Here is a 25,648-nt window from a genome sequence, read left to right as displayed (position 1 = left end):
CATATAAACAGCAGTCACTTCATACTTCATAAGCTGTTCCAGTAGCTAATTACCCACCTGCAAAAACAAAGACAATGCAAACAAAACCAACAAAAGTGCATTCCTTTTCCTCTTTGAATTAGTCTTGCTTCCAGTTCAAGCCTCTAGAATATTTTCTCATATGTGGTGCCGTAAAATCAATTATATTCCTTTTATACTCCAGTATAAAACAGAGTAAAAAATAAAAGTACACAACAGAGTATAAATTTATGATTATATTTAATTTTACAGGAAGCTAAATTGTACTCTTATTTCAGTACATTCAAATGCATTAATGGTGCCTTGTATCAGTTGTTACTAGCTACATTAACATTTTAATGTATCTTCAGGTCACATTTCCATACCTAAAAAAAAAAAAATACCTAAATTAAAGGGAAGCTTCTGAACTTTAAATTAGAGTTCATTAATTTCGGTCAATTCTGGACAAAAGATATTTAATTTTGGCAGGCCAAAAAAGTATTTGAACAGTCGCTGCCTTGAGGTAGAAATACATAGTATTTGGAATTGTATCACAAAGTAGAAACTGTGTGTCATGGCTCTGAACAAAGGGATTTGCGCAGCATAAATCATAGTGATTAAAGCTACAAGTCAGTCTGACTTGTTACCTGCAACTTAAATTGCATGTAGAAAAATACGTACAAAGCTCTGTAAAGTCAAACCAATTTTCCAAAATGTACAGTTAGAGGATATGAAGTAGCAGTAAGTATCTGTTTTAATAATCATGCTCTCTGCTGTATAAACTGTAGTGTGGTAATATAGATGTTTGGTTTTGACAATTTTAAATTTCATTGAAATTCAAGAAATTACTGAGATGAAAATGCTGTAAAGAAATCTAAGACATATGAAAAAAGAAACATTTGGACAAATTTTGTTTTACTAATTACGGAATTCTGTGTAACTCCCAAGATAATTAGTGCCATTTTATACATTCCTTTGAATGACTTGTTGTCTTGTTCAAACACAACTTCATTTTCAACTTTATTTCTCTGTCTGACTGGTTCAGGATGATTATTTGATAATCTAATGGAAATCAGACTAGGATATTAAATATACTGAAATATAGCTAAACTAAACCAAATGCAGCTAACAATTTTTTTTATAAATTCTTTGAAAAACAAGTAACGCTTTTTACCTAAGAGGGATGTCTAAATTCTATACTGCAGTATAATGCAGAGATACCTTTTTCCATTTTTCAGTGAGTTAATTTACAGGCACCATAATTGGGTTTGTTGTGGTAGCACTGAGTTGGATTTTAGCTACTTTGACATACTTAAGAATGTGCAGTATTGCACGGTAAACTCAATGGAGTTCGTTTTTAGTACTCTATAAACAATGTAGAATAGAATATTCAATTGGAAGGGACCTACAAGCTCATCTCAGGGCTGACCAAAAGTCAAAGCATGTTATTAAGGGCATTGTCCAAATGCCTCTTAAACACTGACAGGCTTGGGGCATCGACCACCTCTCCAGGAAGCCTGTTCCAGAGTTTGACCACCCTCTCGGTAAAGAAATGCTTCCTAATGTCCAGTCTCAATCTTCCCTGGCTGGCTTGGAACTATTCCCATGTGTCCTGTCACTGGATACCAGGGAGAAGAGACCAGCACCTCCCTTTCCACATCCCCTCCTCAGGCAGCTGTAGAGAGCAATGAGTTCACCCCTCAGCCTCCTTTCCTCCAAACTAGACAAGCCCAAAGTCCTCAGCCACTCCTCACAGGACATGCCTTCCAGCCCTGTCACCAGCTTTGTTACCCTTCTCTGGATGCATTCAAGGACTTTCACATCCTTCCTAAATTGTGGGGCCCAGAACTGCACACAGTACGCAAGGGGAGGCCACACCAACGCTGAATACAGTGGGATAATCACCTCTTTTGACCAGCTGTTTTTGCTGTGTTTGATGCACCCCAGGGTGTGGTTGGCCCCCTTGGCTGCCAGGGCACACTGCTGACTTGTATTGAGCCTGCTGTCAACCAGCACCCCCAGATCCCTTTCTGCAGGGCTGCTCTCCAGCCACTCCTCTCCCAGTTTATACTTGTGCCCAGCATAACTCCATCCCAGGTGCAGAATCTGGCATTTGTTCTTGTTAAATGTCATGCCATTGATGATTCCCCAATGCTGCAACCTATCTAGATCCCTCTGCAAGACCTCTTGTCCCTCAAGAAAGTCAATGGCACCTCCCAGTTTGGTATCATCAGCAAACTTGCTGATGGTACATTCAATTCCTGCATCCAGATCGTTGATAAATATATTAAACAGGACTGGCCCTAGAACTGAACCCTGAGGAACACTGCTGGTGACCAGTTGCCAGCCAGATGCTTTTATAAACCACGAGTTAAATTCTTAATTTACTGATGTTACCCTTCAAACAGCACTTTCAGTACTATACATTGAAATACAAATGTGTATACTTAATAGTAATTCTTCTGTAGAAATCTAAACCAGCTCTTTTTCCTGACAGCAAACACTGCTCACAATGGGAGAGTTAATGGTTTATGCTATACAAATGATGGACTTCATCTGTTGACCATTGGTACAGATGATCGGATGCGACTCTGGAACAGCTCCACTGGAGAAAACACATTAGTAAGTTTTCAAGGATCTTTGGTTAAGTTTTTACTTGCACTTAATTTTCGAAGATTTATCATTTGTGCAATTGTCATTATAACGTGGGATATTTATTCATTTTTCATTTGCCTAATTTCATCATTGGAAGATTTTTGTACTTCAAAAAAACAGAGTACAAAGAAGCCTAGATCTACTTAAAGATTGAATGTGGTAACTTTTAAGTTCATTCATGAGTGACCATAGCTGAAAACGCTTCAGACAGTAAGGAAAACCTTAATATGAACTGGGTGTTGGTAGTTTGGGTTTTTTTTTAACTCTTAGTTGGCAGCATGCTATCCACAGGGCATTTGTCTATACCTCAGAGTTTCACTGACTGACTGCCTGGCTTTCTTGCAACTTTCTTCGTGTTTTTGTGGAATCTCTCTTGTGGAATTTTATAAGCGTGTTAAAAATATCTATCCCTCTACATTTGCATTGCAACCAAACAGGGAGGTGGGGACAATAAATCTCTACTGCTGCTCCAGTCCTTTCTATGGCTTGTTTTTTTTGCTGAAGGTTCCTGGTTTTGCTTTACTGAATAGAAAATTAAGTTGTTTCCTCAGTTTTTTTTGAAAGGAGGACATACTAGGTAAGTCAGTTTCCATGGGATTTTAGCCAGTTGTGATTATGGTCTGTCATTGCTGTCAGGAAAGGAAGAAATTTTACTCTACTTTAGAAATCTTTTACTTCTGCTGCTTAGTTTCAGAACATAGCAAAAAGAATTCCCTATAGACATTTAAATGAAAGGACTTTTCTATCTCCATGCAGCTCATATTTGCCAGCTTGTTCTCAGCACTTCATATACAGACATCTTTCTGTATTCAAATCACCATCACCAAAGCAGATAATACAGTTTGTTCACTCTCCTATCAGCAGCTGGATCACTGTTTTTTGTTTTTCTGTGCCTGTTAGTTCATTGACTTGTTTCATAGGCTATTTTACAATTTTCTTATTTGGTGTGGAATAGCTTGATCCTGCCTTGCTTTTTCAAGTCCAGAATTATATCATCCAGAGTACTGTATTTTCACATGCTGCCCAGAGATATTGCTTGAAATAATTTTAAGGCACAAGCAGACAAATACGTGCATGTACAGGTAATATGAGTTCATGCCGTAGTCCCTTTATTTCCCCTACTAGCCAGTCCTTGTGATCTCCACAACTTTTTTCTATACCTTTCAAAAGGTATAGATATTAAGGCATGCATATGATTTTTTTTGAGCAATGAGCCAAATTTGGGGCCTAGTGGATTGTTTCAGTTTGTAAGAGAAACGAATGTTGGAGTTGTACACATTTTGCCTACATCCTTTATCACAAAGGTATAGAAAGCCCTGATTCACTGAGTATAGGAAGAATCAAACAGAAGGAAGCAGGTTTTCTGTTTGTGTGCTCAAAGGACAAAGCCAGTTTTTAAGATCTTTCTTTCTTCGGTTCTTGTTCTGGCAGCATCCTTTCCTTTCCATTGCTTCTCTATCAAGCAGGAACATTTACACTAAGTATATCCATAAATTTATTCTTCCCAACCTCCACTCCTCCCTTTTATTGTACATGCCTTTGTTATGAGCAGTGTTGTGGCTTGGGAATTGTTGCTGTTTACAGCTCACATGCTGTGTAAAGGAGTTCAATTGCTCTTTATCAGCAGAGTAATATGCCTCTTAAAATGACTAGCATTAACAAGACAACACAGTCAATATTTACAAATACTGTCTTTACAAAATGAGCACTATTATCCATAAAGCACATAGCATAAGCTCCACATCTCATGAAAACATCCTCTCAATATGAAAAAATATCAGCCTACTTGTACACTAATCAAACTCTCTTTGTATACATTTTTATTATGATTGAGCGAGATTTTTCTCAGAACCATTTTTATTATACTTTTTTACATAAGTGCTCTTTGCTATGAAAGAGCATACTTTAAAAACAGAGCAACAAGTAGTTGTCTTCCTTGCGTGGCTTATGCTGACACTTATATTTACCTCAAACTTTAGACTCAGGCAATTGATGTAGTATGGATCAAGAACCTGACAAAGCAAGACATTGGTATTAAAATATTTACCTGATAAACTTTACAAATCTGTTAGCTTATAGTCAAAAGATTTCCCACTTAGAATTTTTGTTTTAACTATGGGCCATGAGGTTTAGGTAGGGAGTTTTAAAATTAACGCAGAGATCTTTGCTAATGTTGTATGTATAAGTGAATCTCTGTTTTTCAGCAGAAATTAAGACCATAGGTTGTAGGACAATACTATTTGAAAAATAAATATTTTATACATAATGCTATGTAGTATTAATTAATTTAAATTTAAAATACTGTTATTTTTATTAGAAAAAAATACTTCTTAAATCATAAACCAATGTGTGAATTTCAGATGTTCGTAATGATGTTCGTAATGAATGTTTCTCTCTTCACGAAAAACAAATACGTAGGTATGTTTGTCAAAATTATAATGCTTTGTTTTAATTATGTTTGTTTAGAGGTAAGCTATACTGTTCTTATGAATATATTTCTGTATTTTCTCATGAATACACTTATGTTGACTGATAGGACCTAATTAGACTGATATATATCCAACTGGAATATTTCCTAGCGTGTTTGGAAACTTACCACTTTCAACCTTTGGTGAGATTTTTATCTGTATAGGACTTGTCAAGAGCTTGAAACATACAGATGGTATTAAGCTATACTTCTCACACTACTTTTATTTGCAAGGCTTCCCACACACCTCCCAGGCCAGGTCTTAGAAATGTAGCATTTGCTCCTATCCCAGCTGCCCTTATAGGGAACAGTATTGAATTTCTCAGTGGTGATTTAGCTTTGGTTAGAACATAGGCTTTTTTATCACTCGTAACTAGTCCATAACAATTTAGCAAGTTGTTCTTTGTTTCTCCTTCATGAGTGTCTTTCTTCTAAGTCCTTTTCTTCACCCTTTACTTATGCCATCCTTTGGCTTGCCCTTCAGTTTTTTTCATACTGCCTATTCATTTCCTACCGTTTCTTGGTAACTCATGACAGAGAGATGCAGAATCTCTCCCTACATTGCAGACGTTTTTCCTCTGTTCCTTCTTCCCTGAGCAAGGTATGACTTGCTGAGGAATCCTTAGGGCTAGTTTTGCTTTGTCTAGACTGATGCTTCTGTTCTTTGCCATCCTTCTGGTATATACACTTCAAAAATGTAGTTTTCTGCAATATCAGTCAACTCTGATAAACAAAGGACACTTAGAGGGTAGAAGGTAGTGTAGATCAATTTTTGTTCAGTCTGTGGACTGAAGTCTTGTAGTATTGGGACCAGTACTGCTTAACATCATCAATGACATAGTGGGATCGAGTGCACGCTCAGAAAGTTTGCAGATGACACCAAGCTAAGTGGTGTGGTTGACACACTTGAGGGATGAGATGCTGTTCAGAGGGACCTGGACAAGGTTGCGAAGTGGACCCATGTGAACCTCATGAGGTTCAACAAGACTGAGTACAAGGTCCTACACCTGGGTCAGGGCAACCCCTGGTATCAGTACAGGCTGAGGGATGAAGGGATTGAGAGCAGCCATGAGGAGGAGGACTTGGGCATATTGGTGGATGAAAAGCTGGACATGAGCTGGCAATGTGTGCTTGCAGCCCAGAAAGCCAACCATATCCTGGGCTGCTTAAAAAGAAGCGTGGCCAGCAGGTCGAGGGAGATAATTCTCCCCGTCTACTCCGCTCTTTTGAGACCCCACCTGGAGTACTGCATCCAGCTCTGGAGTCCTCAGCACAGGAAAGACATGGACCTGTTGGAGCAGGTCCAGAGGAGGGCCATGAAGATGATCAGAGGGCTGGAGCATCTCTCCTGTGAGGAGAGGCTGAGAAAGTTGGGGCTGTTCAGCCTGGAGAAGAGAAGGCTTCAGGGAGACCTTACTGTGGCTTTTCAGTACTTAAAGAGGGCCTGTAAGAAAGATAGGGACAAACTTTTTAGTAGGGCCTGTAGCGATAGGACAAGGGATAATGGTTTTAAACTAAAAGAAGATAGATTTAGACTAGATATAAGGAAGAAATTCTTTTGATGACGGTGGTGAAACACTGGAGCAGGTTGGTCACAGAGGTGGTAGATACCCCATCGCTGGAAACCTTCAAGGTCAGGTTGGATGGGGCTCTGAGCAGCCTGGTCTAGTTGAAGGTGTCCCTGCTCACTGCAAGGGAGTTGGACTAGATGACCTTTAAAGGTCCCTTACAACCTATTCTATAATGACTTATAACTGTATACTGTAGTACATAAGGAGTTCTTTCAGTAGTTTCAATATCTCAGAGAAAATTACTATGTTGGATCATGTAGGAAAATGTTTAAGGTGGTAATTCCTGAACCAGTTCTAATTTCAGTGATAGTTTAGGTGCTCAGTGTAGATCTGGCATGCGACAGCCTGGGCAAATTCTGTTTCTAAGTGTGGAACTGCTGATTTTTAGGCATATCTTTCTTTCGCATTCTTAAAGTTGATACTAAGGAGAGTGAACTTTAATGAACAGAAAAATTATTCCTTTGATAGACATCTGTAACTGGAAATCTCAAGAGTTGTACTAACATTGAGAAACTTAAAATTAATTTTAAGCTCCTTGTATTAAAGGAGAAATGAAATTGACCTTTTCGTGTACAGTTATTTCATGTAGTTTTAGTTAATAGCTAACTGCATAATCCTTCATTTTACAGGTGAATTATGGGAAAGTCTGTAATGAAAGCAGAAAAGGACTCAAATTCACCATCTCTTGTGACTGTAATCCAGAGTTTGCCTTTGTACCCTATGGTAGTACCATTGCTGTTTATACAATTTTCACAGGAGAACTGGTAACTATGCTTAGAGGGCATTACAGTACTGTCAACTGCTGTGTATTTCAACCTAATTTTCAGGTGAGTAAAGTACAAACAATATTCCAGACAACCTGGAATATTCATGCAGATTGCCAAACCATTTGCACGAAAAGTGTTAACTTTTCAGGGATGTGCTTTAATCAGAGATCTTGACATAAGAGGGAGTTCTGTGGCCTATGTGTCAAGCAAGAAAAGTTTGGTCAGGTTCTTGGGTTGGCCCTTTCTATATTGGGTTCCTTCCACTATTCTTTTCATTTCACATAGGTAACTTTTCAATATACCTATAGTAATTTTTTGGCTTATATTGTCATTAATAAATCGTATGCATTAAGGCTCTTGCCTTTTTCTGTAAGACTGAGGAGGAGGCATTTGTCTTTCTCTGAGATACCTAAGACTAATCGCATTAAGAAAGACTGTGAAGTGCATTTAGGTAAAGTGCATTAGTATTGCTATCAGTTCTGAGAAAACTCTCACGTACTTTGCTAAGGTGATCTTGCTGAAATGCCTGTAGTTACACCAGTCACTGGATCTATGAAGAGTTTGGATGAAGTGTTGAGAACATGATGAGCTGCTTAAGTTAATCTGAGAAGATTTCACCTAAGAAATACTGTAGCATTACAGGGACTCATAGTTCTGACAGCCTTTTTTTTTCTTTTCCTCTGCCATTTTTTTCCTTTTCCTCTCCCCCTAAGGTATACTTTTCTCTTGTAATAAAAGACTTAAGTATAACAAAGCTTTATTTGTTATGAGATACTTTATAACAGATTGTTCTTGTGGCTTGTGGTGTGGCAAGAGCAGAGTGGTAGTATGGATTTTAAGGCTGTTACATAGTTGCCCTCCAGTGTTGAGGATTGTTGATGTTCCAGCTCCTCTTTTCTCCTCTTTTATTTCTGAAATATCAGGCAGAAGTGTTTCAGGCAGAAAGGGAATGGGGATATCGTCTCATGACCTCTTATACAATATCTGGTAGCTCTTGCTTTGAGTCAGGTAACTTTGACTGAAACAATGTTTCCCTATCACTGAGATGGACTTCAGTGAAAGTTTTGGACATACTACAGATGAGGCAATAGAGCCCAAGCTAGTAAGCCTTACTAGACCTGGAAAGTAGTTCTGGCATGAATAGGCAGTGAGATACTAGATCAACTAAAAGGTGGAATATTCACATTATAGCTAAGGCACATCTTTTCTGGACTGTTCTTGACCAGCTTAAAAAGCTCTTTGTGTTTTTAAGAATAGTTTCCCAACAAAAGTGCTAGTGAGTTTATAGGAAGTCATCTTTGGTGTTCTTTTTGATAAGCTGAAGAGGTGCGGCTCATTAAATCTCACTATAAATCATTTTTTCCAGCCCTGGAAATGCATATCTATAGTGTCTCTGTCTTGGCCTTTAAGATCTTTAGAAAAGGATCACTTGTGTGTAAGTATGCACACAAGAACTACATTAGTCACTACAGCTATAGGTTTATGTTGGCAACAACTTCATTTGTTTATCCATTGTGATTGCTGATTCTCTTTCAGAATCACCCTTTTCCAGAGTTCAGTTCTATATTCTAGAAGTGTGACTGGATTTTCTTTTTCTTTAAATGCTTTACTTTTAGTTTTATTAAATTGTTACTCTGATGGAATTAACATTACTATAGTCAGTGTGTCAACACCAAACGGAGCGGTAGTGTTATTTTGACTGGTTTTGTTCACACCTATACTTCCAAATAGCTCATTCTCTCTTAAGACAATTAAGTACATTCATCAGTCTTCGTATAATTCCAATAGAAATGATGATTTCTGAGTTAAAACACATTTTCTGAGAATGCAGTCACTTGTAAAATTTATACTTAGCTGTTTTATTTCACTCTTGCAAGCAATATTAAATCAATGTTACAAAGTTATTGACAGTTGTGCATTTCTATTTTCAGTTACTAGTTGTAAATAAAATCAGTTTTGCTTGACAAAACCTGCTTTGTTGAAAACTCTGTTGACTGATATTGTTTATATTCTTATGTCTTAACTCTCCAGTAGCTGAATTGTTTAATTACCTTTTCCATTGTCTTGTTTAGGATTAAAGAAATGTCAGTTCATTTGTAGTGTATCACTTCACTTTTTTTCTTTTTTTTTTCTTCTGAATGGCCTATTAGCTCACTTTCAACTTTGTAGTATTTCAATACATATTAAAACATAATTAACTTAGGCAAGCCAGAAGTTTTCTTAGACAACTCTTCTAAGTTTCTCTGATATGAGTTATGCATCTACTGGTGAAATGTGTAGCAGATGGCTTTCTAGCATTTTTCTTACTTATTAGCACATTTGAAATCAATACACTATCTTCATATGAAACAAGGTCTACATCTTTTTTGCATAGTTTCTTCTATTTCCACCCAGTAGTGAGTCTCTGTCATTGTTAAGAGGTTTCTTCATATTAATAGTCTTCTAAACTTGTTCTGCTGCCTTTAACCCTGCTGAGTGATTTTTGTCCTACACACCTCCAAATCTGGTCCTTAGATTTTCTTACTGTTTTTTCTATATTCAAAACTTCTGATTGATGTTGGTTGCTGTCAGTCCCTCATGTTCTTTCTGTTCATTAGCTATGTTTTAATCACTGTCTTTGTTTCATCTCATAACTGGAATAGGTCTAAAAGGAGCTTTAACTTTGCATCAGTTATGTACTTGAGGGGAGAAGTGTCTTCTGTTTGCTCAGAACCATATGATCAAATATGATCACTGGTACCCAAGCAACTAGCTGTTTGCAGTCCAGTGATATTACTCTTTATCTGTTCTTATGAGGCCCAAATTAATTAGCAGGTTTCTGTGGAATACCTTTTGTGTTTGGGATATTGTGTGGAGCTGTCTCCACAGAGTGGTCTAAGATTTAGTTAATGTGTATGTATGCCTTTTGAGATCCTGGGAATAGAGCCATGAAATCCACTGTATTATTCGTGGCCTAAATTGTTCTGAAGTAAATATCTCTGTAAAGTTAATAAGATGTTAGTCTGCTTGAGTAATAAGAACTGCAGAATTTGGCCCTTTAATAAAAGCCATTAATTTCATAGCAAGTCGGTAATTTCAAGGGTGATGTGGAGGAGGAGATCTTAATTGTGCAATCTTTTAGATGATGTTTACTGTTGGATATAATATGCTAGATACCATTGTGCCATATTAGCTGCTTAAAATAATTTAAGTAAACAAACAAGACCTACATTTCCTTTTCAGAAAAAGAAATGGAGTAAAGTAGCATGCACGAATAACATGTCATAAAATATTAGGTATGCATCAGGAAACAATTTTGCTTTAAATTATAGCTACTTCTGTTGTTCAAGAAGTGCCAGTGACATCTGCAAAGGTATTTGGCAAATCCAGTGGTAGACTAGTATGTAAAGATAACTGAAAGTTGAGTTAGGCTTTATCTGCAATCTTTCTTCAGAGTTTTGAAGCATATTTCCATATCTTGTACCATAAACACGCATGGAGCATGTTTGCAGTACAATATATGTGTATGTCCTATACTGTACCATAAACATGCATGGAGCTCACTGGCTCTTATTTTGACTGATTTAAGGTATGAGTCACCATTTCAGGTTGTAATAATTAATTGTAAGTATTACTCAATGCAGTGGATATTAACTGGAGATCTTGCAATGCCAGGATCAGAAAGTGAGATAAGTGGTAATAAAGATGAAATGGAAATATGCTGATGTTGCTATGACATTGCTTACAAGGAGAAATTTTGTCATGGGAAGAGGTATTCTGTATCCTGTCAAAGATGTGAAGCCTGAGTAGAGTACTGCTGACAGGAGAAAATAGGATTTGACCTATACCTTGGTATAACTTTGACCTGTCTTCTTTTAAGCAAGATAAGACGTTTCTCTCTCATAAAATTATAAACTCTAATCTTATATGTGTTTTATGCATGAATAACTTCATGCATGGGACTAGTTTTACAAAAGTGAGTATGTCGGCTCTCTTGAGTAAGATTACCCACATAAATGGGTATTTATAGGAATTAGGCATTAAGTTCCTGCATGAACTGTCAGCATAATTTATGCAGTTCTAGATTTAAATATACATAATATAGTAGACTTTTTGCGAAGATGGAACTGTAATAATTTATTGAACTTATGTTGAATCAATGTATTAATAATGTGCATGTATGCACAGAGTTGCTAGTTTAAGTGTAAAAGGCAACATGCTTAAAGCAAGGCTTTCATACTGTTGGCCTGAATACAGAAAAAATACTTCACTCAGGCAGTTTAAACGCACAGCAATACTCAAGTGTTGTCAGATGTCACATATAATATGCAGCAGTGTGATTCAAGATTGAAGGCATATGAGAATATCTTCATGCGTGTTCATTTAAGTAGCACTTTGGAAAATAAAAGCTTTATTAGTGCAAAATTTACTGCAAAGATGGTGCAGTATTTCTCAATAGCAAAATTTCCTCAGTTTAAAGTGACGGAGTCTGTATTTCCTTTAATAAAGAACTGAGAAAACGAAGCTATATTTGACTGCTAGCTGTTTGGTGTAGAGACTGTTTGCTTCCATGTGTTTGCAGGGTGCCCTGCACAATGGGAACTAAGTCCTTAATCATTACCATAATAAAAAGAATTATTTATATTAAAAATAATATATTGGTCTTTCTGATCTCTGCCTTCCCAACAGGATACAGGCTTCAAATTGTTCCTTATTTGTTCTTTTCCTTCCCTAGGCATACTGAAACTACATTTGCTTAATACTTCTTTGTTCCATACTTAGGCACTTTTCTAACATGTATTACTAGATGGTTTTGAGTTGATTCATATTTTTTAATTATAATAAAAAAACTTTTCCTTTTTTTTTTTTTTTACTTCTTCATTGAACATAAATCATCTCTTAAGCTTCCTAACTGTTAAAATAGTTGTCTTTTCAAGAAACATGAGAGAGGAAAGAAGAAAAGTTCATTTAAGCAATAAAGTTCATTTAAATGTGCTGTTTTGGTGAGCAATCTGGGAAAAATATAAACACTCATTTTGTTTCGGCATATCATTTAAAATACTGGTTATCAAGATTATAGTACAAATTAGAAGTTGTATATTTGTCTTTATTTTTAAATAAATATTTCATACACTTTTTTTTCCCAACATAATATCTATGTTACTGTTCAGTGAATTTGTGCGTAAGTAATTTTTGCTTGCTTTCTTAAAGGAACTTTATAGTGGTAGCAAAGATTGCAATATCCTTGCATGGATACCAGCTCTTCGAGAGCCAGTTCCAGATGACATTTCTGAAAAGGTAATGAATTTGTGAGTTTGAACTATACTTTTTATGGCTGTTAAAGGGTGAAATGGAAATTAAATATAAAGTATGTGTTTCACCTTCAATATTTGTAACAATTCCTAATTAAAAGGAGAATCACCTGTTGTTTCTGTGCAATGTTTTGATTGTTGTGGGGTTTCGAGAGGACACTTTCTTTCGTAGTCTAGTAAAATCTTTTTCAGACTTCTAGCTTCTCAATTGATTAAAAGTAGTACTTGTCATTTGGCTATTAGTCTTTGAACCTCTACTTTAGCTTCCTTAATTTCTATACTGTTTTCTGTAGTTTACGTTATTTTGGAATCGGAAAGATGCCAAAGATTGTATTTTAAATTGTTTAGGAATATACTGTGTATTAAACAGTAAGATTAGGGATGCCACATTTCATACCCAAATATTTTTGATGCAGAAATAGAATAAAGATTCTAAACAAGCTTATTTTAGTGTCTGAGGCAAGACATTCAAGCTGTTAAAGGAACGATCATATGTAACACTGTTTTCTAAGAGAGTACTTTCTCTCTCTTAGTATTAGAGCTGGGCAATAAAAATGTCACTGAACAGTTTGAGGGGGAAAATTCTAGATTTTAAGAGTCTGGCAAACTGTACTAATGTTAACAAATCAGGATATATTACTGTTTTGGCTCATAGCATACAAAAATCCCGTTTTTAAAAATTTCTGAAATGTTCCATTTTGGAAATTATAAGGAGCATAAAATTTTTGTAACATTTGCTTTGCTTTGTAAGAAAACGTATTTCAGAACTATCCTGCATTTAAGCAAAGAAGAAAAAGTAGTTTCAAAAGTTAGATACCCTAAACCCAAAATGTATTCAGCTGACCTGAAATTAACATTTTTGCTGTAACTGAGAATTTTTATGTGTGTGAATTGTTTTTTCTTAATCTGAAAATCAAAAACAAACCCATAGCAACAAGATTATTTACCCAGCTCTGAGTAGAACTGCCCCTTTAAATTTGACACGGTGAGGTATGTAATATGTGCCATTGTTTTGAAATCTGTTAAGCTACAGCTGCTGTTTGCAAATGTAGAGGAGCACTGCTTCTGAAAGAAGCAGTTCTGCTGTCCACCGGCCACTAGTTGCTGTTCCCTCTTATGCTAGAACAGCCATTTGAGTGCTTATATGAACAGAATCTGAACCCAGGATAGAAGTAAACAAGAAAATAATTTTACCCCGAGTCAAAACTGTGATTCAGTGCACTGCATAGCTGCACGAATCCTTTAGCTTGACCGTAGCAGGGGCTGAGGTGAGTTGTTGGATGCGGATAGAGGCCAGGACTACTTCTTGAGACAGTAGTGATCAGTTACACTGGGACAGGGAAATAACAACTTAACAAACTCAAAACAAACTCAGTAACTCAAAACAAACACGGTAATATCTATCTGTTATATTTTATACCAGACATTTGTAAAACTTCCAGTCAGAGCTCCAGATTTTTTGTTGAAATTGGAATTAAATAGAGTACAATTTTTTTCATAATTTATCCTGTCTCTAATCAGCAGATTAGAGCTGCCAAAGAGCAACCAAAGAAGTGGTTAAAAAAAATCCAGTACCCATGAGAGACACAATGGTTTGTCTATATATAGTGATTTAAGGAATGCCTTTAGCATCGCCCTTATTTGATTTTAGTATTTTTAATTAAGCAAACCACTGAGAGAATTTTTATTTTCTTTAGTCTCTGCCTCAACAGCATTTAAATCCAGCATATGAAGACGCATGGAGCAGCAGCGATGATGAAGGCTGAATTTCCATTATGTGCTGATATAAAATTGACATTCAGGCACTGCGTTCATGGACTTTATCTACAGAATTGGATATTGTCAGATTTATTACGACTGGATTTTTGGTACAGTTCTGCTAGAGCAGGGTCTTTCAGAAATAAGTTTCCACTGGTCTCTGTGTTCTTTCTTCACTGTTACAGTTAAATCTAAAGTATTGCTTTTTCATACTGACTTTTATACTTACCCTTACACATTGGTATGCTTTATTCAATGTTGAACAGCTGATAAAGGAAAAATAAAAGCCCTTGGGACCAGTTGATATTGCTTTGTTTCTGGTATCACTAGTACATAAGCAGATAATCCCTTCGTTTCCAAGAGGCACGATACAGAGGATTTTGCCTGAAGGAGGGCTAGCTCAGGGATACTTCCAGCTTATTTTTACCAATGACTAGATGGAGCAGACTGTGTCCATTTTCAAGTGCTTATGTGCTGTGGGAGCCACCAGGATTTTGTGCCTGTTCTTTTGCATTTGCAGTTTTACATAAGTTTCTCCGTAAATGCAGTGTTCAGTTCAGAAAGAGATATAGCTGGGATCAACTATTCAAGTATTTATATGGTGATCTCATCAGCTAGTATCTGAATCTGTCTCAGAAAGTTAAGAATAGCAAATAGTTTAATTAGAGTTTTTGTTGCTTGTGTTAGCAAATTTTTAAGATCAGTCTTCTATGTATGAATCTCTCACACTTCCATAGCCAGTGTGAAGAATTCCTGGACAGAAACAGGCTTGAGGTACAGTACAAGGCAGAAAGTGGATCACATTTCAAGTTAGAAATATCAAATGTAATCCTTCAAAACTGTTTTAATCTGAATTTGTGGTCCTAATGCCTGCTCTGTTTTGAAAGGGAGGAGCTTTGTGGGGTTATTGTCTCATCTCAAACACTGGTTTGTGCTTCAGACATAGTGTAGTCACCAATGCGAGAGCTGAGTTAGAGGTTCCCATCAGATGTAGATGCAGCTTTATAGAGGAAAAATTCCTTCCAAAACACAGCAGATATTAGGACCATAAAGTCAGACAAAAGGAAAAAATATTGTACAAATAAATGAAAGATAATAATTTAATCTTTGTATAGTGTGTATTATTTCTATGATTAGTATGCATTTTAGAGTTAATTAACTCTGGTTCTGTATTTTAATATCTATACAAGATATAGGCTGTCAGTTTCTGTAACAATCTAGAGTCTAGCATTGTAAAATGATACCAAGTGAGGAGTGGGCGTATCAGGAGAATGTTGTAATTAAACAGTCTTCATATGTAGTGCGTATTTGCTGGGAGAGACCCAGAATTTAAGTTGCATTATTAAGTGGATAGCTGCAGGGTGAAAGACTTCTAGAAGTTTTGGCTGAAGTTAAGGACCAGCCTGACACTCACTTTAAAGGAATAGAGAAGAGAATTTTCTGTTTTTTTCGAATGACAGTTTTCATTACCAGTGGTGGCTGTTCCTTCTAAAATTGGAAAAATTCGGGAACAAATTTGAAGAAAGATTACACATTTTGATTTTTGTTTTGAAGAGGATGACTTTTTTGCATCTTATAATTGTGCATATCATTTGTATATGCCAACTGCAGTGCATGTATTTGGTACTTGAATTTCTAAAACTGTGCTCAGTAAATCATAGAGCTAGTAATTAAAGAATAAATGTATTGGGTTTTTTTCAATCAGTTTTCAGTTATTTGTAATGTAACTATAAATGGTTGATTTTAAACAAACAAAAAACACACCAAAAAAAAAAACATTAGCTCTATGATGGACTGGGAATGGTATATAAAATGGGAGAGGTAGAAAAAATTTTATTTATTTAAAAATGTGAGAAATCATAAAAATTAAACCCATAAATAAGAATGTTGCATGGATTCAGCTGTTTTTTGGAATGGCCTTTCTCAAGTGAGTTCCTTTTCCTGTGCTTTGAGTACACGATTACTGAGGTTGGAAGGGACCACTAGAGATAATCTAGTCCAACCTCCCTGCTTAAAACACAGTCACCTAAAGCAGGTTGCTCAGGCTTGTGTCCAGTTGGGCTGTGAGTTACCTCTACAACCTACAAACCTGTTCCAGTGTTTGAGCATTCTTAGAGTAAAAAGTTCTTAGGTTTAAAGGGAGTTTTCTGTATTTCAGTTTGCACCCATTGCATCTTGCCTCATCGTTGGATACCACTGAGAAGAGTCTAACTTCTCTTCTTCACTCTCCCTTTTCCTGGCTCCATCAGATACTTCTGCACAGTGGTGAGATCCCCCTGAGCCTTTTCTTCTCCAGACAGAACAGTCCCAGCTCTTTCAGCCTCTCCTCATAGGAAGGATCACCTCCTTCAGCCTGCTGACAGCACTCTTCCTAATGCAATCCAGGATGCCTTTGGCCGCCTTTGCTTCAAGGACACATTACTGGCTTATGGTCACTTTAGTGTCCACCAGGAGTGCTGGGTCCTTTTCTGCAAAGCTGCTTTCCAGCAGGTTGGTCCCTGGCCTCTTCTAGTCCACAGGCTTTTTCCTCCCTGGATGCAGGATTTCACATTTGCCTTTATTGAACATAATGAGCTTCCTGTTTGCCTATTTCTCCAGTCTGTTGAGGTCTCTCTGAATGGTAGCAGCACAGCCATCTGGTGTATCAAGCACTCCTCAAGTCTTGTATCACTGCAAACTTGTTGAAGGCATATTCTGTTCTATCATCAAGATCATTAATGAAGTTGTTAAACAGTACTGGCCCCAATATTGACCCCTGGGGTACACCACCAGTGACTGGTCTCCGACTGGACTTTGTGCCACTGATCACAACCCTCTGGGCCTGGCCCTTCAGCCATTTTTTGGTCTTGCTGTCCACTTATCTAGTCTGTACTTTGTCAGCTTATCTATTAAGGGTGTTTTGGGACACTGTCAGGAGCCTTGCTAAAGTAAAGGTAGACATCATCTACTGTTCTCCTCTCATCCACAAAGCTAAACACGATGTTGTAGAAGGCTATCAGGTTGACTGCTACCTTCTTGCCCTTTCTGTGTCTGGAAGTGGTTTCTGGGATTACATGCTCCATCAGCTTCCCAGGGATGGAGGTGAGGTTGACTGAACCTGTATTTTCTGGTTCTTCCTTCTTGAAGACATGGGTGACCTTAGCTTTCTTCCAATCCTCAGAAACCTCTCCTGCTTACTGTGGACTTTCCAAGATAATTGAGAGTGGTCTTGCAATGACATCTGCCAGTTATGGGTGCATCCAGTCAAGCACCATGGACTTGTGTATGTCCAGTTTGTGTAAGTGTTCCCTAGCTGATCCTTCTCCACCAAGGGTACAGCTTCCCTGCTCCAGACTTTCTGGTGGTCTCAAGGATTTGGGGTTGCTGAAGTTCAGTCTTACCACTAAAGATCATGGTGAAGAAGCATTGAGTACCTCAGCCTTTTCCATGTCCTTTGTCTCCAGTTGCCCTGGCCCATTTAGCAGTGGGCCCACATTTTCCCTAGTCTTCCTTTTGCTGCTGATAGACCTGTAGGTTTTAGATTTGCTTTTCATATTCCTCACCAGATTTAACTCCAGATGGGTTTTGGCTTTCCTAGCCCTATCAGTGCGTACTAAGGTAGTTTCTCTATCTTTTTCCTTGCTTCCACTCTTGTATGCTTCCTTTTTGCATCTTGAGTTTTGTCAGGAGCTCCATTTTCATGCTTGCAGACATCCTGCCACCTTTGCTTTATTTCCTGCATGTGAGGATGGACCATCCTTGAAAATCAACCATCTCTCCTGGACCCTCCTTTTCATCAGGTCCATATCCCATGGAATTCTTCCAGACAGAACCCTGAATAGGGAGCTATCTGGGAATGTGGAAGCTTTCATCTATACTTTTATGGGGCTCATTTTCATACTGTTGCTGAATAACTTCTTGTGTATCAGTTTTGCGTAAGTTGCACCATGAATGCAATGTGGGATTCAGCTCAGCAAGAGGTGGGCTGGAGACTGGTTATTTGCGCAAGTATCTATCCACCCAGGCACCTGTCAGTTTAGTGTCTGAAGCTGTCCCAAACAGTTGAAAATAGAAATTAGTTGCCTTGGGGGCTTATTGCTCCTACTGACAGCTAGAATCTTCTATACAGGAATCTTTCCAAATTCTCCTCTGGTATCAGTTGATGATGTCACTCTCCTTCTTGACTGTTGTCCTCTGCTGGAAGGAGAGGCGTTTCTGATGAGGGAAATGAAAAACATCTGTGTCTCATCTGGGCAAGAACCCAGGCACATTCTGCAATCCAGCACCTGCAAATCTTCTGTATAATGGCAGTAGCTGGCAGGTGATATTTAGTTTGCAAGATTTGAAACCTCTTGGTACCAGCCAGCAGCTCAAACACCAATTTCTGTGAAAATTCTATTTTGAATAATGGCATATATGTTATGATTTCCTTCAGTACTTCTCTTTTTCTGTAGATGTGGTATATTTATTATTTAAGTTAAAAAAAATATTATTTTATTTCTGCTGCATTCTTATGGTGGCTGTACTTAATTACTAAGTAAAGTGTTGGTATCGTCAAAATGAAAAATTTTAAAGGACAGTGAAGGTGTGCTGTATATTATTTTTCACTGGAAAGAGCCAAGTACTAACTAAGCCAACGGTGTCAGTTGCAAGTGTGCGTCTCTTGCTTGGGTGTAACTTAAATGTGATAATTAAATCTGAGTCTTCCACTTCATTTACGCCTATTGTGCTTCTATGCTTCTAGCATGTATTTTGATAGCATCAGAGGTCTTTCAGAACCAGAAATGCAGCAAGTGGGGTAGTATAGACTTAACTGCATTTCCCATCCTTATGTCAGCCAGCAAAACACATTCTAAAATCCAGTCAGGTGTCAAAAGGGGTGCTGTGTTCATGTTGAAATAAAGTTATTCACTTGAGAGGCAACTAGCTGAGAGCTGGGTTCTAAGTTCCCGTTAAAAACAGTAAGAACGTTAAGAGTTTAAAGAGAGAGCTTAAGCTTAAGAATGGACTACACTCTTGTTGCAGTAGTGGTACTGGGATTTAGTAGTCATACTCCATATCAGAATACGTAGAGAAGTGCTTTCATCTTTTCAGGCTGTTCTGGGAATTGACTATTGCTTAGAAGACTTGCTTTGCCTGCCAAGGCAGAGATTTTTATTTGAGCTTGATACAGCAGGTACCAAAAGAGCAAAAATAATGTATTCTTACAAGAGATCAAAGCATGTCCTTTCCCTTCTACCCTAAAGAAACAATGGAGGTTGGAGTCAGTCTGAGCCAGCCCAGCTGCAGAAATCCAGAGAGCTTAAGACAAGCCTCCTTCAGCTTGAATGAAAGCTGAGTTCTGTAGAGACAGTAGATAGGACTCTTTATTATTTCTGTCTAGGTTATGATACTCAGGGAGAATCTGGTATTGCAACATCCAAGAAAAAAAATGGTTCTTTTTTTTTTTCTTCCTGTACACAGACCTGGAAGAAAGCCTTAGCACATGAGAATTTAAATATGGTTAACTCCCAAGTATTGGGAAGAACAAGTTAACACCATGTGCTTACCTCCCTTTGCCCTTTTCTCTATCCCAAATATACTCACTCTTACAGGTTGACAAGACTAAAAACATAGGGATTTGTTTGCCACCTTTCTTTTGCATTGTTTGGATTTGTAGTCAGGCCAGGCCTCTCACTGCACAAGGAATCTGTTTTTTTTTTAATCAAGAATGAGTTCCTCATATGCTCAGTCAGCTTAAGGCCCAGAATTTAAGACTTCTGTCATTGTAAAGCTGAAAAATTCTAAAGATTTGGGTACATCAATAGAATTTACTGTTACATTTTTTCCCTTCTGTTTACCCTTGTGTTATAGTCCTTATCCTACCTTGAATGGAGAGACAGAGATATGTATATATACGCACACACACACACACATATATGTATATATGCACACAAGATATAAAACAAGTTTTAAAATACCACTGCTTTGGCACCATTGGAGGATAGTTCTCAGTTTTCTTCCTGCCTCATTTTTTAATGCAGGTAGAGGTCTAGTGCATACAGTTGAGAATTGTAATCTCTTCAGTGCACATTGGCCTAGGATCTGCCACAATGAACGGGTAAGCCTATTGTTAGCTTAGGACAAGTGAAGTTTGACATACATAGTGAAGTTATGGGCATATCAATTAAACCATGGGAACTGTCCAGATATATATTTTTGGCATATAAAACATAGGAACTAACATGGTTAAAGTAGTCCATAGAGAAAGAGAGCTTGAGTATTGGCAATGTGCTTAGCCACTAAGATTTGTGCTGAGATTTTGACGCCTGAGAGATGTTCTTGAAGGCAGTATATTGGTTTCAGTGGACAGCAATTAATGTTTATCATACCCAACTAAACAAAAGTATGTAAAACATATCAATAAATGGACAGGCCTTCTTCCATCCTTCCCTTGTTTTTGTTTTCTTTTAGTCTGTTTTATAAAAACAGTGGGAATGGAGGCTAAAAAAGGATGACTGAGTGGCCAGAAATTCAGGCAGGTGCATAACTCCTCCCCACAGCTTCATCCCTTCTAATCATATCTGTGTGCTGTGTAGTCAGCCTTACCCACCAGCCCATGTTCTGCCCAAATGACAGCTAACCAATGTCACCCACCACGCTGGCAACCCTTAACCACCCCCAGTCCTGCCAAATTCCACCAAGCCCAAGAGGCTAGAAAAAACTATTTGGAGCTATTAAGGCAGCTTTCTATTTAAATATGAAAGAATTTTTTGATTGCATAGGCATGCAGCTTTGTTCTTAATTTTCATTTTATCACCATTTGCTTTCAAATTAAGACAGAAAGAAACCAGAATAGTTTTAGTTATGCTTTTTGGCTTTGTGCTAAGAAGGAGACTTTCAGTCAGTCACTGAGGTCTGTATGCTCAGAAGATTACAAATCCACCCTTTTCTTGCAGCTGTGGGACAGAGAGCCATCTATGATCCTAAACAGGCTTTATAGTAAATTTCCTCATGCCAAACTGGAGATTAAAATCAGCAGTTTAAATCAGTTCAACCAGTTATTATTACAGCCATATGTTTGTAATCTAGAGTAACATGTTTAAGCAAGAATCAAGTAATTTATTCAGTGGCAAAAATAATATGCCTTTGTCTAATACAACATAGATGAACATGGGGGGGCAAAGAAAGGGGGGTTTGTTACAACTTTTTTTTTGCTGTTCTCAGCAGCCACATTTGAAAGATACTGAGCATTTTCCTTTTCTGTTAGCTGCAAAGCATTTATTTAACAGGATGTTTGCTTTATATTAGTTACAGGTGTTAGCCTCCAACAGAATTATTAGAACATTCTAAGAAAATTTGGAGTAATTTTTAGAAAAGTTAGCTCAAAAACCATATTCATAATAAATGAATATATATATATATATATATCTCGTGCTCTTGCTGGAGATCATTGCCGAGAATAAACTTACATTTGGTAGCCAGCCAGTTCCATTTGTATCTAAAATTTGAAGTTGACTCTTAATCCTCTCTGTTAGTAGTTCAGGAGGGCCTCTGAAGGAAATGTAGCTATGAATGCCTGCCTGCAATGTTTTACTTTCATCCACACAAATATATATTGGGTCTATATGGTGGATCTTTAATCTGTCAGTTCCATTTTAAGAAAAAGGTGTAGCGTGGGGGGAAAAAAAAAAAGACAATCCTTTCCTCTAATTTAGGGTACGCCTGTTCTGCAGGCAGCAGCGTAATACAGAGATGTTAACTCTAGCTTACATGAGCAGCCCCACCACAGGCTAATGTATCTTGCTGGGACGCTGCATCCATTCAGCTATGTGGAGCTTAATACTGCCATGGCTAGACTACTTTGTTACTATATTAACATGCTTCTTTCCTATTCACTGTCGATATATTGTGTCAACAGGGCACAATGAATGCAGCAGTTTGGGGAGCCCATGTTTGCTGTGATAAAAGATATACCAAACAGTAGGTGTATGGTAAGAATATAAAGTTCTCATGTTTTGTGGCAGTCAGTAGGGAGTGTCTCGTGTTGCTCAACAGTTAATTACAGTTGCTGTTGCCTCCTACACTGTTACGTAACACCTCAGGAAATCAGCTGATTATGATTCTCATGCTAGCAGATGTGGAAAAAATGTTTGGGAACTTTATAAAATAGTAGATTTCATAGAATCATAGAATAGTTTGGGTTGGAAGGGACCCTTAAAGGTCATCTAGTCCAATCCCCCTGCAGCGAGCAGAGACATCTTCAACTAGATTAGGTTGCTCAGAGCCCCGTCCAGGCTGACCTTGAATGTTTCTAGGGATGGGGCATCTATACCTCTCTGGGCAACCTGTTCCAGTGTTTCACCACCCTCATCGTAAAAAATTTCTTCCTTATATCTAGTTAAATCTGCCCTCTTTTAGTTTAAAACCACTACCTCTTGTCTTATTGCAACAGGCCCTGCTAAAAAGCTTGTCCCCGTCTTTCTTATAAGCCCCCTTTAAGTACTGAAAGTCCACAATAAGGTCTGCCCAGAGCCTTCTCTTCTCCAGGCTGAACAACCCCAACTCTCTCAGCCTTTCCTCATAGGAGAGGTGTTCCATCCCTCTGATCACTTTTGTGGCCCTCCTCTGGCCCTCCTCCTCCTCTCAGTGCCTGAGGACTGGAGGAAAGCCAATGTCACTTCAATCTTCAAAAAGGAGGACCCAGGAAACTACAGGCCGGTCAGCCTCACCTCCATCCCTGGAAAGGTTATGGAACAGCTCGTTCTGGATGCCATCTCTAAGCATGTGGAGGAAAAGGTTGTCAGTAGTAGTCAGCATGGATTCACCAAGGGGAAGTCATGCTTGACCAATCTGATGACCTTCTATGAGGACATGACCAGCCGGGTAGATGAGGGGGGAGCAGTGGATGTTGTCTACCTTGACTTCAGCAAGGCTTTTGACACTGTCTCCCACAACATCCTCATAGGAAAGCCCAGGAAGTGTGGGTTAGATGAGTGGACAGTGAGGTGGATTGAGAACTGGCTGAATGGCAGAGCTCAGAGGGTTGTGATCAGTGGTGCTGAGTCTAGTTGGAGGCCTGTAGCTAGTGGTGTTCCCCAGGGGTCAGTACTGGGTCCAGTCGTGTTTAACTTATTCATCAGTTACCTGGATGAAGGGACTGAGTGTACCCTCAGCACGTTTGTTGATGACACAAAACTGGGAGGAGTGGGCGATACACCAAAAGGGTGTGCTGCCATTCAGCGAGACCTGGACAGGCTGGAGAGTTGAGCAGGGAGGAACCTCATGAAGTTCAATAAAGGCAAGTGCAAGGTCCTGCACCTAGGGAGGAATAACCCCATGCACCAGTACAGGTTGGGGGTTGACCTGCTGGAAGGCAGCTCTGCAGAGAAAGACCTGGGAGTTCTGGTGGACAACAAGTTCACCATGAGCCAGCAATGTGCCCTTGTGGCCAAGAAGGCCAATGGTATCCTGGGGTGCATTAGGAAGAGTGTGGCCAGCAGGTCAAGGGAGGTTATCCTCCCCCTCTACACTGCCCTAGTGAGGCCACACCAGGAGTACTGTGTCCAATTGTGGGCCCCCCAGTTCAAGAAAGATAAGGAACTACTGGAGAGAGTCCAGCAGAGGGCTACAAAGATGATCAGAGGACTAGAGCATCTCTCTTATGAGGAGAGGCTGAGAGAGCTGGGTCTGTTTAGCCTGGAGAAGAGAAGGCTGAGGGGGGATCTTATCAATACTTACAAATACCTTAGGGGCGGGTGTCAACAGGATGGGGCCAGACTCTTCTCAGTGGTGCCCAGTGACAGGACAAGGGGCACCGGGCACAAACGGAAACATGGTGAGTTCCATCTAAATATGAGGAAAAACTCCTTTACTTTGAGGGTGACAGAGCACTGGAACAGGCTGCCCAGGGAGGTTGTGGAGTCCCCTTTTCTGGAGATGTTCAAAACCTGCCTGGATATGATCCTGTGCAACGTGCTGTAGAGGAAGCTGCTTTGGCAGGAGTTTGGACTAGATGATCTCCAGAGGTCCCTTCCAACCCTAACCATTCTGTGATTCTGTGACATGCTCCAACAGGTCCACGTCTTTCCTGTGCTGGGGACCCCAGAGCTGGATGCAGTATTCCAGGTGGGGCCTCACCAGAGCAGAGCAGAGGGGCACAATCACATCCCTCGGCTTGCTGGCCACTTAATTTGAATGAAGCTGTTTTCTTTTGCCTATCACTAGCTCTTCCAGGTGGATTATATGGCCCAGAGAATATATTTTTGTACCTGAATCATGCATTATGGCCTATGTGAGTTGAAGCTAAGCATTTTAAGCATCCAAATGGTCTGATGCTGTTCTCTGGTTTTGCAGAGTGCCAGTGCAAAACTGCTTATACTGAGCAGTTCTTTGGCACATCTGTGGGAAATGGTCACATTTGGCACTTGGAGTGTAGTGCGTGTTCTCAGGGTAGTGCATAAATTGCTTCCCAAGTTGAAAAAAGCACCTCTAGAGCTGCACGGAACTTTGCCATCTGAATGCTATTCATCATTGTTTATAAAGAAAGTTTCCAGAACATTTAGTTGTTCTGCAGACAGCTAATATACCTGAGGGCCTAAATGAATGTTTGAAACAGCTGCTTCTTCCTGTTCTGCCACTATGGATAGCTATTAAAGTTTAGGTTGCCTAATGAAGCATATCAAAGTCATTTAAACAACACTCAGTGATAGGCAACTATATTAAATGCAGATATCTGTGAGATATGGAGAAGTCTGGGGTATAAGAATTATATTGGTGCTTAGCAGAATTCTCCTGTGTTGGATTATAGGTTTCAGTACTTCAGGTGGCTTGCTGTTTGTGCCCTGCACATGTATAAAGTCTCACTGGTACATTTCCTAACAGTAGGAAGGCTTATTATATATTACAGTGGCCTTGAAAACTGTGCCAGCAAAGTTTTTTTTCCTGCCAGAGAAAAAAAAAATGATTCAAGTCAAAGAGCTGAAAGTGGTCCAGTAGTTTGCAAGACTGCTTAAGCATTGAGCTTGACAGGCACAAGAAAAATTAAAATAGAGAAAGGAAACAAAGGAGCCATTCTTGTTTATAGAAGGGAAGATAGAGCCATGCTTGTGCCCCAAGATGCACAGGGTGTGCATATTCAACAATCCTTTGTGCTGCAGTGGTGCGTCACCAAGGCCAGTGCTC

General features: G+C 38.7%; 1 protein-coding gene across 4 annotated transcripts in view; it reads left to right on the top strand.

Annotated features, from left to right (window-relative positions):
• Positions 1 to 16,181, top strand: part of ERCC8 (ERCC excision repair 8, CSA ubiquitin ligase complex subunit) — a 31,215-nt gene extending 15,034 nt beyond the window's left edge. For 3 of the 4 annotated variants that reach the window (XM_068422910.1, XM_068422908.1, XM_068422906.1), the window contains 4 exons: positions 2,495 to 2,619; positions 7,320 to 7,517; positions 12,648 to 12,734; positions 14,446 to 16,181. In XM_068422910.1, coding sequence (XP_068279011.1) covers positions 2,495 to 2,619; positions 7,320 to 7,517; positions 12,648 to 12,734; positions 14,446 to 14,514 — 479 coding nt within the window. In that variant the 3' untranslated portion in view covers positions 14,515 to 16,181. The remainder of the gene's footprint in view (positions 1 to 2,494; positions 2,620 to 7,319; positions 7,518 to 12,647; positions 12,735 to 14,445) is intronic. The other variant, XM_068422909.1, reaches the window with a different exon arrangement.
• The last annotated feature ends 9,467 nt before the right edge of the window (positions 16,182 to 25,648 follow it).

The sequence above is a fragment of the Nyctibius grandis genome, chromosome Z (assembly GCF_013368605.1).
Source record: "Nyctibius grandis isolate bNycGra1 chromosome Z, bNycGra1.pri, whole genome shotgun sequence".
NCBI lineage: Eukaryota > Metazoa > Chordata > Aves > Nyctibiiformes > Nyctibiidae > Nyctibius > Nyctibius grandis.
This window is presented reverse-complemented; position numbering and strand designations above follow the sequence as displayed.